Source organism: Enhydra lutris, unplaced genomic scaffold (genome assembly GCF_002288905.1).
Source record: "Enhydra lutris kenyoni isolate GAN:26980312 unplaced genomic scaffold, ASM228890v2 scaffoldscaffold6, whole genome shotgun sequence".
NCBI classification, from domain to species: domain Eukaryota; kingdom Metazoa; phylum Chordata; class Mammalia; order Carnivora; family Mustelidae; genus Enhydra; species Enhydra lutris.
The window spans coordinates 22,165,564-22,179,377 of record NW_019154090.1 but is presented as its reverse complement, the minus strand read 5'-3'; the positions used below and the strand labels follow the sequence as shown (position 1 = coordinate 22,179,377).

The 13,814-nt window shown below is 39.7% G+C and overlaps 1 protein-coding gene across 5 annotated transcripts in view; it reads right to left on the bottom strand.

Moving 5' to 3' along the window:
- Positions 1-13,814, bottom strand: part of LOC111141706 (NDRG family member 3) — a 76,678-nt gene that overhangs the window by 7,690 nt on the left and 55,174 nt on the right. For 4 of the 5 annotated variants that reach the window (XM_022494480.1, XM_022494482.1, XM_022494484.1 and 1 more), the window contains 5 exons: positions 11,141-11,197; positions 6,038-6,141; positions 4,803-4,868; positions 4,629-4,680; positions 460-507 (listed from right to left, as the gene is read on the bottom strand). In XM_022494480.1, coding sequence (XP_022350188.1) covers positions 460-507; positions 4,629-4,680; positions 4,803-4,868; positions 6,038-6,141; positions 11,141-11,197 — 327 coding nt within the window. The remainder of the gene's footprint in view (positions 1-459; positions 508-4,628; positions 4,681-4,802; positions 4,869-6,037; positions 6,142-11,140; positions 11,198-13,814) is intronic. The other variant, XM_022494483.1, reaches the window with a different exon arrangement.

The following is a 13,814-nucleotide window of genomic DNA, read 5'->3' as shown; positions in this document are numbered from 1 at the left end:
TTTTACCAGAGGGGAACTATGGGTAGTAGGATTATAGTCATTTTGATTGATTTTATCCTTTACTTTTCTCTATTTCCCAATTTTCTTTTCTTTTTTTTTTTAAAGATTTTATTTATTTATTTGACAGACAGATATCACAAGTAGGCAGAGAGGCAGGCAGAGAGAGAGGGGAAGCAGGCTCCCTGCTGAGCAGAGAGCCCGATGCGGGGCTCGATCCCAGGACCCTGAGATCATGATCTGGGCTGAAGGCAGAGGCTTAACCCACTGAGCCTCCCAGGTGCCCCTCTATTTCCCAAGTTTCTAGAGTGAGAATATATTCAGGAAATTTTTAAAAAAGAGAGAGAATCAAAGAGAGAAGCTTTCCTTCTTTCTGGGCAACTATTGCAGAAATAAAGAGTATTTTGAGCCATGTATAATTTACTAACAAATCCACTGGCAATAAGGAAAAAAGCACTTTACCTTTAGCAAAGTTGTGTTTATAGGGTTCAGGCGAGAGTTGCATTCAACCTTAAGAAAAGAAAAAAAGAGAAAACAATTATGATCACTAGAAAAATAAGAAATAGCTTGGCACAAGAATGATCTTCCAAGATCAACAGCTCAGTTTGGAGATGGCTGAATCAGCCAAAGAAATTACCAAAATACAAAGTAAGAGATATATCATGTACTTGGTATCTGATTTCTTAGTAAATCTAAAAGTCTGGCTAAACTTCATTTCCTGAACCTGTTGCGAGTACTTAAAGAACCTTATGTTGAATCTAATTTCTCCTACTGGGTACATAACTTGGGGGCTAGCTACCTATTTTAAAATGTGAACTGGACCGTGGCACTCACCTGCCGGGATTCTGATGGGTTCCCAGTACAAATGGTCCTGACCAAGCCCAACCCCTCAATCCCCACGCCCCCTTACCCCTTCCCTGTATCCTGGGTTTGCCTTTCTGCACACCCTCTTTTCTGACTCAAGGTCGTTCACTATTCCACCTAAATATTGATTACTCTGTTTTTTCTCTCATAGCAATTATCCTAATTAAGAGTTACAACCTGTGTGTTTACATGTTTGGTATCCTATACTTCGTGGTATACCCACGAAGGCAGGGACCTTAAAGAAAAGCTTTTACAGAGATAATTTTTAGTTTCAGCAATGTTTTGTGGCTAATTTAATCAATGAAATCTCTTCTTTTACACATGCTTGTCAAGCATACACATACAAAACCTGCTAGGAGTCTGGTATCCATTAGGGTGAAAACATAGAATTCAAAGCTGAATGATATCACTTCGAAATTTCACAACTGAGCTGAGTACAGAAGGATGAGCAGGATTTCAAGAGACACAGTAAACAGAAGGGATGGGTGTTTGAAGGCATCCGGAGTTGTGGGAAAGCATAAGCAAAGAACCAGGAGACATGAAGTGGATGTACAGGGCGTGTGGGGTTACAGAGGTGTGGCGTGAAGATGCACTGCAAGGCACGTCTGGGAGGTAGACTGGAGCTGACCATGGAAGGCCAAGGAGCCATGGAAAGTTTCTGAGGTAAACGGATTTGTTTTAGTAAAGTAACCAGCAGTGGCTGTATGACAGACTACAGAGGCAATAAGCCAGTTAGGGAGTTATTAAAATTACCTAGGCAAGAACCAGTAATCCAGCTGAACTCTGGGGATTGCTGATGGGCAGGTATACAAAACTCTTCTATTATCAGGGGATGATCTAAAAACCAGGATCACCAAACCAGTTTTTGCTCTATACAAATGACAATGTAGGCAGGGATAAGCAAATGTACCAGGGTACTACAGAATATCATTAACTCTAAACTGTAGAATTTAAAAACTGGATCCCTAACTGCTAAGCACAATGCTTAGAACATAGTAGATACATAATATTTTCTCGAAGAATGAAATCCCCCATCTGGATTTAATATAATAAGTCATGCTTTCCTTGGTTTACCACTTTGTAATTTCTTTAGCTCTCTATGAAGTCTCCATATCTCGTAAACCAAACTCAATGGTTGGTTTTTTCACATGTCTATTCTCTGTCTAGCTCCCCAAATGCAGATACATCATCTTATTCATTTTTGTATTCCCCCACAGCATCAAGCAAATAAGCAGCTCCAAAAATGAGGCTGAATAAGTAAGTAAGAATAGTTAGCAAAAATGACCAAAACTTGAGAAGCTCCTTCCTGCTCTTCGATGCATGGAGAGTCCTCTAATTCCTACCAATTTGTGGGATAAAATGCTAGCTCTCACAAGCGAGATACTGTCTGTAAGAGCATCTACTCTGTGATACAGACAGGGCTCCTGGGGTTCTTATCTACAAATGCTGAAGATGAGGAAGTCAGAAAACAAGACCTTATCTGTACTGGCCAATCTACCTAGTCTTGAAAGATGATTGGAAATGTTGTTTTAAGTCCATGCAAGTTTAAAAAAATAACTCAGCATTATTAGAAAATTCTAAGGAAGGGTATTTTCTAAAAACAACACTGTTTTCTTGTTTTATGTCACATGTTTATGAAGAAAAAAAATTTAAGTAATATCCACATCCAATGTGGGGCTCAAACTCACAACTCTGAGATTAAGGGTCATATGCTCCACCAACTGAACCAGTCAGGTGCCCCTGAAGAAATTTTTTTTCTTTTTTGTTTTTATTTTAAAGATTTTATTTATTTATTTGACAGACAGGTCACAAGTAGGCAGAGAGAGAGGGGGAAGGAGGCTCCCCGCTGAACAGAGAGCCCGATGCGGGGCTCGATCCCAAGACCCTGGGATCATGACCTGAGCTGAAGGCAGAGGCTCAACCCGCTGAGCCACCCAGGTGCCCATGAAGAAATATTTTTGATAGATATTCTTTAGTATGTATCTCCACCTTTTTAGCCAGAAAAGACTGACCTTTGTAAAACTCCTTCATGATGAATTGGGATCATCACTACAACTTTATCATCTTTCGGGAATTTTGTTTTGTTTTGTTTTTTGTTTTTGTTTTTTTTTTGGACTCGAGGGTCATGTCCCTCTGTGTTAAAGCCATGCCATGTATTTTATACCAGACACAGAATGTTTTACAGGATGATTCAGGGAGATATGAATATATCATCCCACCTACTTCACCCTACGCTTACCCTGCCTCATAAACCTTCCCTCCTATGTCTACCCCCATGATTAGCTACTAGACTTCCTTTCCCAAAAGCCTTACTCCCTAATGTTTTTCTCTAAACAGGGCAGAAGTGAAGTCTGCCAAAGAAAACTAGGTAATCTCACACAGATACCTATTTATATTACATACACTGTGGGGAAAACAAGTAAACTCTGATAGATGTATGAAAAACTGTCAACTTCATTTGTAATAAAATGCACATTAAACAGTGGGACACCATTTTTAACCTACTAAATTAGTAATAAAATTTAAAAATCCAATGTTGGACAAGATGCTGTGAAACAGACACTCTCATACAATGCTGGTGCCAACACAGTGCTATGTCCTTTCTAGAAAGGAATATGGCAAATGTTATAAAAAATTTTGCAAGGATTTATGATTTTTGACACATTAATTCCACTTCTAGAAATCTATCCCAGGGAGATGATCAAGAAATCACTATCGATGTTCAATAGCAACATTATTAATGGTGCAAAATCTGATATCATCAACTGGAAAATGAGGTTAAACAAAGGTACATTTACAAGACTCAATATTATACAGAGGTGAGGTGCCTGGGTGGCTCAGTGGGTTAAAGCCCACTGAAGAGGAGCCTGCTTCCTCCTCTCTCTCTCTGCCTACTTGTGATCTCTGTCTGAGATAAATAAATAAATAAATAAATAAATCTTTTTTAAGAAAGATTTTATTTATTTATTTGACAGACAGAGATCACAAGTAGGCAGAGAGGCAGGCAGAGAGAGAGGGGGAAGCAGGCTCCCCACTGAGCAGGGAGCCCGATGCGGGGCTCGATCCCAGGACCCTGAGATCATAACCTGGACCGAAGGCAGAGGCTTTAACCCAATGAGCCACCTAGGTGCCCCTAAATAAATAAAATCTTTAAAAAAATGTTATACAGAGGTCCTGATTTTATAATATGGAAAAAGGCTATCAAAAATGCTATCAATAATCAGGTCCTCAATCTTTCATGTTTAATATCACCCAGGGTATGTTAGAGGAAAAGATAATAGTTTACCTTTGGGTAAGAGGATTATGATGTTTCCTCCTGTCCTTCTATTTTTTTTTAACTTTTTCATATTTTCTACAATGAGCATGTATTATTTTTAACAGTGTATTATATACTTGAGGAAGAGGCAGAGGAAAGCATATAGGCTCTCAGCAGCCTTCCAGCCTGATACAGTTCCAGATGTATAGGGGCCGCAGAAGGCCAAAGGGCTGTCAGAAATCTGACCATAAGCAAAATGGTGTTTAGTTATGCTACTTGCCACAAAGTCAACTAAGCAATCAAAGGTAATACTGATCCCTTCTGATGAAGTCTAGTGGTTGATGAGGAATTCCTTTTCCAAAACTGGGTAATAAAGAGCAAACTCTGATAGACATAATCAGAAATAACAAAGATGACTGTTTACCAACTGTTTCTAGTGTGCCAGCAGTGTGCTGTATACATTTTACTGCATTTAATCTCATTTATCTTCACAGCATCAGGACATACTTACCACAGCCTCAACTGCAGGTGAACTGTCCCCTACCACCAATAGAGTAGAACACCTGGGGAAAGGCAAAATTAAGAGGTGACATTCTGCAAACAGCACCTATATTCCACCAAATACTGATTAGTTTATGAAAGGCAAAGATATTTAGCAACTTACTAGGGAAACTGAGGGACTTACTTTAATGTCTTCGATTTGTTATCGTTTTGGCCCAGCAAGGGTCTTTCAATCTCTAGGTCTCTGCGTCTAGAAAAACAAAGGAAGCAAGACCCCTTTCAGGAAAAATCATAGCAACTCAGATTATTTTCTGGTTGTGAAAACCAGTATCAAGGAATCTGAAACTATCTTTCCTTCACACCTGATGAGGGAAGGGACCCTTTTGCACTTTGTTCATGAGCTGCCATTTTAATAGCATCCTGAGTGGTACAGAGCAGGAACAAGGCTCCTGGCTCAAACCTGAGGGGCACTATGGGATGCCAGAAGTTTAGAGGCAACTTCAAAACTCAACAGCAATTCTTCTGCAATCCTCAAGTTGTAGTGTTTAATTTTCCAAGTAGTTTATAGGAACAAATTCCTTAAGAGAAGGGGAACTTTGGCGGGGAGGGGGGAACTTGTAACTAACATAGTTTAGTGCAGTACTTAATAAATCTTTCTGATTTCAACTGAAAATATGCAGGCTCTGTAATACAGAGAAAGGAGTTGGAGACAAGGTTCAAAATCTCTGGGTGAATTTAGGTAAGTTACAGCTGACCCATTTTCTCAATCTTTTCCCATGTACTCAGAAAGCTAGGAGGAATGAATATGTTTGACCTTAGAAAAACTGGTCCCAAGATAAGAATCCAATTCTCTCAGTGACTGGGGGAGATACGACAGTAGGTTTAGGAACATGCACGAACAAAAGAGAATTTACTAGTGCCCATGTGTTAGTTTTGGCCGGTAACAAGATGTCAGCAAAAAAAAAAAAAAACTGAATCAAAGCCTAAGACTTCTATTCTTTGCCTCTTCTCCATGTATTTTTCTGTCCTGCCTCACGTTACGTGTATATTTTTGTGTGTGTAACTTAAACTACAAATGGTATTTGAATGTGCCCAAAACAGCCTTCAGTTCATTTCTTTTTTTTTTTTTTTTTAAAGCAATCTCTACACCCAACATGTGGCTTGAACTCATGACCCCAAAATCAAGTCGCACACTCTACCAACGGAGCAAGCCAGGTGCCCCCATTCATTTTCCCTGAAAGCTGTCTTCCTATCTGTCTGATAGCCCTCCCTCTTTTACTGTGGTGCAACAGCAGGAAAATCACCTCATGACACAACACTGAAAAAAGTAGTGTATTTTCCCTTCCCCTCTCCCTCAAATGTCCATTATCTTTTTGGACCCAGTTTACATTTAAGTGGAGGAATAGGAAATAACTGTACCCGTTATAAGAACCCAGGAAGAGCTGTAGGTTTTCTTGATTGATATCTTGGGCAATATGCAGCCTGTAGGTTTGAATCAGGTCCAAGTTGGCCTGCAACTCTTCCTAGAACAATTGAAAAGAGATACAAGGTAAACATCTGAGCTACAATACAAGCCTATGTTGCTTGGTTTGCATTCTCAATGTTTAAAGACATTTCTCTCTGCTCAAGATGGGAAATGGGACAGAGCCTGGGGTCTACCCTCATACTGGTAGGCTGAATGACTGAAGTCTTTATCTGCAGTAGACTGGTTCAGTGCCATATTCTGTGTCAGATGAGGGCACAAAGACTCTATTATGGCAAAGGCTAGTCACCGACTCCAGGCCAAATGTAAAAACTTGGAGATTTGTTCTCAACTTCCTTCTTACCTGCAGCACCCAGAAACTGCACTGGACTTGGATTCAAATACTAGCTGTGCAACTCAGACAGGTCACCTAACCATTCAGAACCCTAGTTTCCTTATTTGTGTTTTTTGCATGTTCTGCCACTCCTCATAAAACATGAAGATAATAACCAGAGATACCTGACAAGGTCGCTTTATTTATTTATTTATTTATTTAATTTTTTTTTTTTTAAAGATTTTATTTATTTATTTGACAGAGAGATCACAAGTAGGCAGAGAGGCAGGCAGAGAGAGAGGAAGAAGCAGGCTCCCCTAGAGAGCAGAGAGCCCGATGCGGGGCTCGATCCCAGCACTCTGAGATCATGACCTGAGCCGAAGGCAGCGGCTTAACCCACTGAGCCACCCAGGCGCCCCTATTTATTTATTTTTAAAATAGGCTCTACGGGGGCGCCTGAGTAGCTCAGTGGGTTAAGCCTCTGCCTTCGGCTCAGGTCATGATCCCAGGGTCCTGGGATCGAGCCCCGCATCGTGTTCTCTGCTCAGCAGGGAGCCTGCTTCCTCCTCTCTCTCTGCCTGCCTCTCTGCCTACTTGTGATCTCTGTCAAATAAATAAATAAAATCTTTAAAAATAAATAAATAAAAATAAAATAAAATAGGCTCTACGCCTAATGTGGGGCTTGAACTAATGACCCTGAGATCAAGAGTCCCGATCTCTACAGCCAAGTGCCCCTGACAAGGCTGTTTTAGAGATTAGATAAGAAAAGTTACATGAACTGTAAAGTGGAAAATAAATGGAAGGTGGGGCACTAGGCTGGCTCAGTTGGTAGAGCGAGTCACTCCTGATCTCAGGGTTGTGAGGTCAATCCTCATGCTGGGTGTAGAGAAAACTTTAAAAATTTTTTTTTAAAAAGGGAAGGTAACATTTTTCTTAATAGCTATAAATCTATATAATTAACTTATTTGTACTGATATAATATAATCAGTATATCACTTATTTATATATTATCGCTTAGTAATATCCATAGAATTATGTATTACATTCCATTTACATTTTATTAAGTCAATTTATCATTTAATCTTACTGCTATTATTAAAGGTATAAAATAAGAAAGAAACAAATGATTTATACAGGGAAGTGAGTCTTCCTCCCCCACCACCCACTGTCCAATGGTCCCTCTCTTGCTGGCCTTCTCAGGTCATCAGAACAGTTGCCAGGTGGTTGTATACATAAACATACATGTACATAGCTATACACGTGTACACAAGCGCACACACCCCCAGCAAGCAGTTTTAAGCAGAAGGGAAAATATCTGCTTTGGAGGGAAGAAATGGATCAGGGATAGTAAGAGAGCCAGTTAATCCAGGGCAGTATGTCAAGGTCACCATCAAACCTCATAGGGAAATACAGATAAGAAGAACATCTGTTTGCATTCTGACTACCATATAGGTAAAGTGAGCCAAGAATACAGTTGAAAACTGATCAAATGGATCAGAGTCTACCTGAAACTAAATGGTACTACAATCACTCTGAGGAAATACAGTAAAGGGTAAAGAAATTATAATAAGAAAAGTAAACAACAAATGTAGCACACAGTAATCAGAGATGACATATGTAGCCAGCTCTCCCTTCAAGGTCTGGAGAGAAGCCCGAGGAGCAAAGTTTGAGATAAAAGAGGGAAGAAATGATAATGGAACAAAAGACGTACAACTGGCTTAAGTGTTACTGGAACTTGTTAGGTAAAGCTGTTAAGTATAAACTGCCTCCCCACCCCCCAGTTTTCTTTTTTTTTAAACACAAATTGTGGTCTGCTACACATACTGTCCTACACTTTGCTTCTTCTCTTAAAGTATTAGAGAGCATTCCTTATCAGGACATACGGAGTTGCCTTGTTTACTTATACTACTTGGTTCTCTACAACCTTACTAATACAAATGGCCATTCTTTTTAATTTTTGCAAATTTGATAGATAAAAAAGAGCTATCACTACGGCTGTTTTTTCTATTGGTGAAAATGAGATCATTCATGTTTCAAAACCTTTTTGTTTCCATTTCAAAATATTAGAAGCAAACACAGTTGCTTGCTTAAATTTTATTTTCCTAAAAGTTTATTTATTTATTTATTTATTTATTTATTTATTTAAGTCATGTCTATATCCACCGTGGGGCTCAAACTCACGATCCTGAGATTGAGTTGCACACTTCGACTAGCCAGTTTCACCTCTTTTCTCACAAGGACAAAGCCAACAGGAAAAACATTTTGAAAGTGGGAAAGCAGAAGAAAGACTAAAATCACTCATTTCACAGATTTGGTAAGGCTGCTAGGCTAGGCTGGCAGCGGGGATAGTGAAAGAAATCCATGAACATGTACCAAGTAGCCCGGAAAGGTTCAAGATTTTTAGGCACCAGTTCTCTCTGCAAGCAGAGGGTAAAGATGGGGCTAACAAAAGGAGGTTAGTTTCAAGTTCTGTTAAATAAAAATGTAACACCAGGAAGACAAACAATTAGGTAGACAAACAATCATAATACACAAAGTAAAAACAAACAACTGAAAGGAGAAATAGAAAATTCAACAATAATAGTCCATAACTTTATTTATTTAAAAGATTTATTTGAGAGAGAGAGAGAGGCAGAGACAGAGAGCATGAGCAGGGGAAGGGACAGAGGGAAAGGGAGAAGCAGACTCCCTGCTGAGCAAGGAGCCCCATGTGGGGCTTGATCCCAGGACCCTGAGATCATGACCTGAGCCAAAGGCAGCTGCTCAACTGACTGAGCCACCCAGGCGCCCCAGTAACAGTTTGTAACTTTAATACCTCACTTTGATTTATGGGTGAATAATGAGGCAGAAGATCACAAGGAAACAGAAGAATTGAACAACACTGTAAACCACCAGACCTGACAAAACACCCAGAGTACATACACTCCATTTAATGGGAGCAGAATGAATACACATCCTTCTCATGTGTATATGGAACAGAAAGGACACATTAGGACCACAGAATAAACCTTAATACATTCAAAAAGGAATGAAATGTTAAGTATATTCTCTGACTGCAATGGAATGAAATTAGAAATCAGTAACAGAGGGGTGCCTGGGTGGCTCAGTGGGTTAAGCCTCTGCCTTCAGCTCGGGTCATGATCTCAGGGTCCTGGGATTGAGCCCTGCATCAGGCTCTCTGCTCAGCAGGGAGCCTGCTCCCCACCCCCTCTGCCTACTTGTGATCTCTCTCTCTCTCATTCTCTCTCTAATAAATAAATAAATAAATATTAAAAAAAAAAAAAGAAGAAATCAGTAACAGAAGGAAATCTGGGATATTAAACACATACTCCTAAATAACTAATGGATTAAAGAATCACAAGGAAATTAGAATATACTTTTGAGATAAATGAAACTGTCAGAATTTATGGGCTGCAGCTAATGTGGTGTTGAGAGGGAAATTTACAGCTGTAAATGCCTATATGAAAAAAAGAAAAAAGATCTCAAGTCCACAACTAGACTTTCACCTTAAGAATCTAGAAAAAGAGGGGAGCATGGGTGGCTCAGTTGGTTAAGCATGTGACTCTTTATCTCGGCTCACGTTTTCATAGCAGGGTTGTGAGTTCGAGCCCCACACTGGGCTCTGTGCTGGGCATGGTGGAGCCTGCTTAAATAAAAGAAAGAAAATAAAAGAGAGAAACTAGAAATATAAGAGGAAACGTAAAGCAAGCAGAAGGAGGGCAATAATAACAATTAGAGTGGAAATAAATGAAATAGAGAATTTTAAAAGAACAGGAAAAAAAACCCCAATAAAGCCAGCAATTGACTGGTTAGACTGACAAAGAAAAGAGGTAAGACTCAAATTATTAAAATCAGGGAGGGAAGAGGAGACATTATTTTCAATTTTACAGAAATAAAAAGAATTATAAAGGAGTATTATCAATGATTTATGCCAACAAATTGGGTATCTGAGATGAAATGGACAAATTTCTAGAAAGACACAAACCACCTATAAAGCATCCCAAGAAATAGATTTGAATAGATCTTTAATAAGTAAAATCATTAAACTAGTAACATAAAAAGTATCCACAAAGAAAAGCTTTGGCTCAGATGGTGTCACAGTGAATTCTATCAAACATTTAAAGAAGACATCAATCCTTCCCCAACTCTTACAAAAAATAATTTGATACTTATCAGCTCATTCAGAATCTTATTATCCAACTTACTCTTCCCTCTGAAAAGAGGACTGGGGTTTCCTCTTCCACCCCATAATTATCCACACCTGTCATTTCTTCTATAGACTTACCACTAAAAAACATAGGAATGAACAAGATAATCTCTAAGGCTCTTTGAGCATTGATATTTGTTTTAAACATTTTGGCTTCTTTTTTCTCTGAAATTTCTATTTCTGTGAAGACTTTCCCAGACTTCATTATGGCTCTGAAGATGTTTGCTGAGGCACGTGATGTTGTCAAACATTAACAGACGGCATGCTGCTGACAGAGAACAGGTGGTGGGGGAGGGGATTTTGTCTTCCTTCATCTCTTCAAATGCCAAGAGCCATGGGGCACTGAGTTAATGCCTGTCCCCTAAGATTGGCCTTTGCTGGGCCCCCTGCATCACACTCTGCACTGGAACTGGCACCCATGAGGATCAGGTGAATTCTACGGTACCCCCTCTTTCCTGAGGTAAATGAGGCTTTGCTGCTAGCCAACAAACAGCTGTCCTGGTTGGAATAGGCACTTACCTGACCAAAGTGATGAGCCAAAATAATGTCCACAACATTGGTGGTCAAGCCTGAGAGCTAAAAAGATAAAAGCTTTGTGTCAAGGGAGTTAAGCATACATAATTCCCAAGTTGTCCACTTATAATTAGTGCACTCTATTTCACACATTATCCCTCAACAAACAAAAGCACAACGCAGTGTCACACAGTTTCATGAGATGGTGGTTTCAAGATACGTGAGAACAAGAACAAATGGTCTCCCTTCCAGGGAAATAATATCACCTGCTTTGAAATAGGTGGCTAGAGGGACGCCTGAGTGGCTCTGTTGGTTAAGCATCTGCCTTCACCTCGGGTCATGATCTCATCCTCTCCCTCTACCCCTCCCCCACCTTGTGTTCTCCCTCATTAAAAAAAAACACACCACTTTTTTATTTATCCGACAGAGAGAGCACAAGCAGGCAGAGCAGTAGGCAAAGGGAAAGGGAGAGGGAGAAGCAGGCTCCCCAGTGAGCAAGGAACCAGATGCCAGGACCCTGGGATCAACCTGAGCCAAAGGTAGATGCTTAACCGACTAAGCCACCCAGGAGCCCCTAAAAAACAAACAAACAAACAAACAAACAAACAAACAAACAGGAGGCTAGAAGAAATGCTGCTCATTCTTTCTCTGAAAACTTAAGACCTAGAACTCTTGCTATTAGCTACTTCATTCCTGCCTATGTTTCTGCATTTACACTGGATTCATGGCTAATAAGGATGGACTTAACAACTACTCCCAAGCCATCCAAGAGACAAAAATGATTTTTTTTCTTTCCTCCAATTTTCGCTATCTTCATTTCAGGGAGTGGGAGGAAAATGCTATGTTTACAGAATGTTCTTGCGTTTTGAACATTTTTCTCCTAATTTTTTCCATTTCAAAATGATGCAGAGCACAGTCTAATAAATGCAGCAATCTGTGCAAATCTGCAGCCTGCTAGTCTATTTTCAGAAAAATTTCCAACTCAAATTATGTTGCTGATTCCCTGTAGCCTTCTTCCTTGGTTTTATGCTTCATTGCTACTGCTGCTGACTTGGATGAGAGGTGAAGTGGTGAACTGGGAGTGCAGATGGAGAAGAGGAGAGGATGAGAGAGACGTGGATATGGGTAGAACAAGATTACATGGTCCCAGAAAGATTAAGGAAGAAAGAAGCCCAGAAATCTTCAGAGGGGTTACCAATGATCAAACCATTATAAATTAAAGATAATTGGGATTATAACCATTCATGTTTAATACTCATAAGGTCATTCTTAAGTTTCATAACAATTTTATTAGGCTATTACACATTATTTATTATACATTATTGAATGTTCAAGTAAATTTTAACACAAGTACATAACTAGATAGGAATCAGAACAAATTTTAAGTAAGTCAGATTATAAGAAAGAATTTCCACAGCATCTGGCAACAGCATCATTAATACATTTCACCCAAAGCCAGAATATGCATATTTCTCTAGAACTTAAGTATGGGAAGAAATGGATAAATTTTTTACAATCTAGTCTACTGGTAGGTGGAGTATTCTTAACATACTGTGTTATGTTAGTTTCAGGTGTATAACACAGTTATTCAACAATTACATACATTGCACAGTACTCATCAAAGTAAGTGTAATCTTAATCCTCTTCACCTATTTCACCCATCCCCCCACCCACCTCCTCTCTGGTAACCATCTGTTCTCCAGTTACGAGTCTGTTTTCTCATTTGTCTTTTTTTTTCTGCCTTTGTTTGTTTGTTTTGTTTCTTAGAATTTCAGTAGGTGGGGTGGAATATTTTAACATTTTAAAGTAATTTAAAGGCAATTCATGCTTATCATAGAAAATTAGAAAAATATAGAATATGAAAAAGAAAATAAAAATCATTTGTAATGCTACCATCCAAAGACATAACTGCTAGTAACAAATTATTTTCCCTTTTTCTTTTTCTTTTTTTAAATATATATAGTGGGTAAGACCAGAATTTTTATTAATATTTTTTAAGGATTTTATTTATTTAAAGATTTTTTTTTTTTTTAATTATTTGTCAGAGAGAGAGAGGGAGAGAGAGCAAGCACAGGCAGACAGAATGGCAGGCAGAGGCAGAGGGAGAAGCAGGCTCCCTGATGAGCAAGGAGCCCGATGTGGGACTCGATCCCAGGACGCTGGGATCATGACCTGAGCCAAAGGCAGCTGCTTAACCAACTGAGCCACCCAGGCGTCCCAAGGATTTTATTTATTTATTTGACATAGAAACACATGGACAGAGGGAACACAAGGAGGGGGATTCGGAGAGAGAGAAATGGGCCTCTTGCTGAGCAGGGAACCTGATGCTGGGCTGAAGACAGAGCAGCAGGCAGAGGGAGGGGGATAGCACGCTCCCCACTGAGCAAGGAGCCCAATAAGGGGCTCAGAGGGCTTGATCTTGATCCCAGGAGCCTGGGATCATGACATGAGCCAAAGGCAGAGGCTTAACAACTGAGCCACCCAGTCGCCCCTGATTTTTTTTTTTTTTTAAAGATTTTATTTATTCATTTGACAGACAGAGATCACAAGTAGGCAGAGAGGCAGGCAGAGAGAGAGAGAGAGAGAGAGAGAGAGAGGAGGAAGCAGGCTCCCTGCTGAGCAGAGAGCCCAATTCGGGGCTCGATCCCAGGACGCTGAGATCATGACCTGAGCTGAAGGC